The sequence below is a fragment of the Microtus ochrogaster genome, chromosome 16, assembly GCF_000317375.1.
Source record: "Microtus ochrogaster isolate Prairie Vole_2 chromosome 16, MicOch1.0, whole genome shotgun sequence".
NCBI lineage: Eukaryota > Metazoa > Chordata > Mammalia > Rodentia > Cricetidae > Microtus > Microtus ochrogaster.
The window spans coordinates 52760354-52765786 of record NC_022018.1 but is presented as its reverse complement, the minus strand read 5'-3'; the positions used below and the strand labels follow the sequence as shown (position 1 = coordinate 52765786).

General features: G+C 52.5%; 1 protein-coding gene across 1 annotated transcript in view; it reads left to right on the top strand.

Annotated features, from left to right (window-relative positions):
• Fgd3 (FYVE, RhoGEF and PH domain containing 3) overlaps positions 1–4830 on the top strand; it is a 57714-nt gene extending 52884 nt beyond the window's left edge. The window contains exons 16-18 of the mRNA XM_013349143.2: positions 473–613; positions 1903–2034; positions 2630–4830. Of these exons, the coding sequence (XP_013204597.1) occupies positions 473–613; positions 1903–2034; positions 2630–2881 (525 nt within the window). The 3' untranslated portion in view covers positions 2882–4830. The remainder of the gene's footprint in view (positions 1–472; positions 614–1902; positions 2035–2629) is intronic.
• Positions 4831–5433: the final 603 nt, after the last annotated feature.

Below are 5433 nucleotides of genomic sequence, written 5' to 3'. Positions count from 1 at the left end.
GAGGGTGAGGGCTGCTTTACCCAGGCCTGGGCTGCAGTTGAAGTGAGGAAAGATCCTAGGCTGGCTGGCCAGTGAGCTCAAATCACCTGTCCATCCTGTCTTCCCAGAACTTGGACTGTAGAGGCAAGTCACTACACCCAGCTTCTGCACGGACCCTGGGAATCTGAACTCAGGTCCTCATGCTTGAACAGGAAGCACTTTACCAACTGAGCTATACCCCATGGCTTTGATTTTCTTAATGGTAGTGTCCTGGGTCTTCTTATGTGAGTGGGCCATGTTCTTCTTATACACAGGGTTTCTGAACTCTGGATGGTCCTGGTAAGGCAAGCAGGTCCGACTAAAGTCACTCTCTGCCTTTAGATGTGGCTTCCAGCATCCTAGGTCAAGCTTCGCCTCTTCCTCTCCCTCTACAGGTTTTTCCTCTTCATCTGCTCAGGATGCATGCATGGTCAAGGGCATTCTTCTCTTGCAGGTCATCTGTCGAAAGTGCTCAGAGTTCAAGGCTGAGAACAGTAAGCAGAACCGTGTCTGCCGAGAGTGTTTCCTGGAAGAGCCCATGGTCCCTGCGAACCCTAATTCTGAGACTCCCACTGAGCTCAAAGAGAGTACAGAGGTGGGTGTCCCTGGTTCCTGGGGCCAGGACAGATGAAGGGGACAGCTCAATGTGGCCCACAGGTCTGGAATCAGGGAAAGATACTTGGAGCGTATGTGTGTCTGAAGACTTCTCAGGACTAGTCAGGTCTAGAGCCTGGGAACCACGTGTAACCTAGGAGTTAGATGGAAATGTGTCACTCTGGACTGACTGGAGGTGCAGCATCAAACTGCCCCTAATTCTAGGCATTGAGGTTCATGGAGCCCCTCCTTCAGCTTGGGGCAGGTGGAACCCCAGATGTGTGTGTGCTTGATAGTGGTTAATGATGGGGTAGGGTTAGGTTTGGGGGTGTCAGCTCCTCTCCATTACCACCTCTTCTTCCTGAGTGTGGCCGCTATTTTTCCAGCCTTCTTTCTTTAAAGACCCAGTCCCTTTTATGGAGTAGCAGGACATCCCTGAAAAGGAAGCCTCTGTTTTCCAGGAAAACTACATTCTCCTTTGTCCCCACTTGATTCGGTGCTGTTGTGGTCTCCCTCCCAAAGATGGTGTGGGATGGTCCAAGAAGGCTAGTGTGAGCAACTGTCAAAGCTCCTAACTCCCTGGATGGTAAATCTATCTGGGAAGTCAAGGACAAAAGGCTGTTAAGGACTGAGGCTCTGGCCCCATCTACTGATGTGCCTGCACTCTGCACTCTCCATCTGGAGATGCATTCTGGGAGTCCCGAGGATGTGGTCTAAGACCTTGGAGGGTGCACTGAGTCTTGGGAAAACCATTTCCCAGCAAGAGGTGTTGGAATCATGTTTGTGTGGCTCAGGAGTCTTGTTTCTGTGATAGCACTACAACATGTCAAAAGGGAAGCAGGCTCTACAGGAGGCGTACATGAGGTGTGTGTGTACACATATGTGATGTGGAAAGTGTATGTGTGTATGTGTGGTGAGCAGAAGGTGGAAGGTATAATGCATGTGGTCCCTTCACCTCGTGACCCACACTCTTGTACTTACTATTGAGTTTATAAACACATAGCACCATACCTGGCTTCCCCTTGATACTTCATTGTCTTAACCTGGAATGGTCTCATTCTCCCAAGAGTGCCCAGCTCCAAACACTACTTGAGACCACATGACCTGCCACTGACCTCCAGTGACCCTTAGACCCATATAAAGTTGCCCTCAACCTATATCCAGGCCTTAGCTATATCTCTGTGGTCATTTCCTTCCAAGCATGGGCCCTGGGCCAGCCCAGGCTCCTCAGGTGACAGAGATCACTACAGGTGAGGCTACCCCCAACCCTATCTATTGTTCTGTCTCCAGAAGCCTCCATCTGTGCATCCTCGGCTCTGCAGCACCCTGCGTCTGTCCGACAATGGTACAGCCTGGAGTGACGTGTGGGCAGACATCCGTGAGTCAGATCCCCAGGTGCTGGACCTGCTGGAAGGCAGCCAGGTATGTGTCCCTGTCCCTCTTCATGTCCAGGCCTATGTACTCTGAGATGTACTCTGTTACCACAGTGCAGAGGAGCCTCAAGCCTGAAGTGCCCATAGTAGGTCTGGGCCACTCGGACCATTCTAGTCATAGAACCTGGGCCCACACTTCTCCCAATGCCCAGCATAACTCTCTGCTCCCCTCTCATGGAAGACAGGTCTCTGTAATGTCAGAGTGGGAGCCGGATAGTCAAAGGACACAGAGGCTGGACCCTCCTCCCCACACATACTCACCCTTCGTTCATGCATATATCTCGGGCAGATGCATCTGGGCACTCTGAGCCTTGCCCGGCTACTCTTAACTCCCGTTGCTAAGTTTTAAGAGTTATCCTGCCTCACCTACCCTGGGACAGGGGTTCTGAGGGAAGCCATGGGTCTGGGGAGGTCTGCTGAAGCAGACAAAAGCTCCTCCCAGGAACTACCCGAAAGCCTGTCGGGCAACCTGTCTGCAGTTGTCCTGGTGACCGGCTGCACTATGTGGGCCTGGGCATGGTGACCTGCTTGTGTGGCCACTGGCATGAGCTGGAGGCCCCACTGACCCCCTGTCTCTCCTGCAGGCTGGCAGGCTGTTGCATTCCATCTCTCTCTCTGGCTGTACTATAACGGTGCCCGACCCTGAGGAGGGGCTGGAGACAGGATGTGTGTGGAAGCTACATCAGGGCCCACGGACCTGGTGGCTGAGCGCCCCCTCCGCAAAGCTGCGGCAGAGTTGGCTGGAAGCTCTGGGCACTGCTGCCTGTGGGGACACAACTGGGGACAGACCTGGTGCCGCGCAGCCCCAAGCCTCAGCAAGCACTGACACTCCATGAGCAGAGCCTCCTGCTGGCCTTTCCGCTATTCTGTTAGCCTGTGTTCTTTTTGAGTGACCGTAGATGTCACATGAAGCAATTAAGAACTCCTGGGACCACCGAGGATGGACTGATGGCCCAGAGAAGCGTAGCAGTGGGCCCAAGATCACTCAGCAGGTCTTAGACAAGAGTTGGGCTTCTGGCTCCCATCCCAGCATTGTGGTCAGAGCAGGGGAGAACAGCCACTACCAACTATCAAATGTCATCTGAGTGGACTGGATGATAATACCAGCCCTCAAAAGGCACAAGGAGATCGGGTGGGCACTGCCCAGGGGTGAGCATGTCTAACCTGGTGTGATGTCACTCTGGGAAAGGCAGAGATGTCTGTAACCTGGCCTGACTTTTGTCCATCTATCCGCTGTGTGAGCTGGATCATGACCTGGGCTCCACTCCTCTGGGTTCCACTTCCATACCCCATCCTCTCCTGAAGCATTGCTCATCTACCGTTTCTGCCGAGCCCCTGAAGGGGAAGGAGCAAGGGCTTTCTCATCCTACCGTTCCCAAACAGCCACACTCAGAGACTGTGGGGAGGCAGGCCCTCACCCCTGTGTGGCAGGTTTATGGGATTTCAGACTGGTCTCGCTGTTGGCAGGTGCCATGCTTGTCAGTATAAATAAATGCTGGCTGTCAGCCTAGGGACCTTCAAATCCACTCTTAACAGAATTCCCCTCAAGGCAGGTGACTGGCAGAGGGATGATGGGTGCAGGAGACAAAATGGTATGAACCACACACTTGTCTGGGAGAGTGGTTCTGTATCCCAGATGCTGTTGGGAGTGGGTGAGCAGCTAAGCCATACGTCAGGATGGGGGTGCTGCCAGTCAAGATGCGGGGATGTGACAAAGGTCGTGGGACTCAGGGTGTTGCCTCTCGAGGAGCAGGAAATTCAGAGAACAATGACGGGGTTTTTGGTCCTTCAGGATTCCAGCCCTCTAGTATCAGCACAGCCCTGTGCGGAGACGACTGGGCAGGCAGAAGGGCAACCACCTGGTGGGCGAGGGGATAATGGGTGCTGGTTCTAGGTAGCATTGGGAAGCACAGGTGAGGTGGGGCCTCAAGTGAGATGGGGCCCCGGGTAAGGTAGGATAGGGTAAAAGTAAAGCAGGCTGGAGCAGAAGTGAGGTGGAAGGGGCAGATGGAAGACGTAAGGGGCAGAGGCGAGGTGGGCAGAATACAGGGGTGCAGGCGAGGGTCAGAACCCAGCTGAGTCTATGCAAGAGCCAGCTGGGCTGGGCATGGGCTGCCTGAGGATTGCTGCAAACACCTGATCCTTTGCCTTGGACTCTCCATGCTGAGCTAAAACAGCAAAGCAGACAGAACACTTCCACACTGGGAGGAATGAGGCTCCTCAAGGCAGTGAAGTCCTTTGTCACCCAGTTCTGGATGGGGCAGTGGTGAAGGTGGCCCAGGCAGAACAACAAAGGAAGGAGGCACCTTCCTTGGCTGGGCACACTGCATGGCAGTTGCACCAGACAGACACAAGCCTTCAGTCTCTTGCCATCCTCTGCTGCTTTCTCCTGCTCGTAGAAGTTCTGGCCTTTGCATTTCAAGGATGCCAAGTGCCCATTCTCTGAAGAAGCAGAGCTTGAGGAGGATGCCTCTGTGTATCTTGCCCCCAGGGTGTGGACTCGTCAGCTTGCAGTTTGGGGGCCCCTTGTTGCCCTGAGAAGATATTAGACAAGAGCACCTTACAGAAGAAAGGATTTGTTTGGCTTATAGTTTGAGGCTACAATTCATCATGCTGAGGAAAACATGGTAGCAGCAGTGTGGGCTGTATTCTGTCCACAGTCAGAGAGCAGGGCTCCACCCACTTTCTCCTCTTTATTCATCCCAGGCCCCTAAGCCAGGGAATGTTGCTGTTCACATGCAGGGTCTGTTTTCTCTTCTCAATTAAACCTTTCTGAACACTCTGATGACATAGCCCAAATGTTTTCATCTTAGTATTCTGAATCCTACCAGGTTGACAACACCAACCATCACAAGTCCACCCCTTGTCAAATGCATCGCTTTTAAACCTCGGAACCTCCTGCTCGTTTTCATAAAGGATTTGCAAACTCTTCCCAATTCCAAATTTTCCCCAAGGTATAATAAGCACAAAGTTTCTGCTGAATCTCAGGCAGTCTCTTAACTGTGAGGCCCTGTGAAATTATATATATGTGTGTGTGTGTGTGTGTGTGTGTGTGTGTGTGTGTGTGTGTGTGTGTTACATTCTTCTAATATGCAGTGGTACAGAATAAGTCCTCCCAGTTCAGAAGTGAGCCCTGGGGCACGGAAAGGAGACTCAGCAGTTCAGAGCAGTCTCTGCTCTTACAGAGGACCACAGTTCAGTTTCCAGCACCCTGTCAGGTGATTCACAGTTTGCCTATTGCATCAGCTCCAGGCGATCCGATGCCCTTTTGGCCCTGTAGGTACCCGCATGCATGTGAAAACATACACACACACACACACACACACACACACACACACACACGTAAAACAAATCTTCAAAACAGGATTAGAGAGGCCACCAAGTAAGA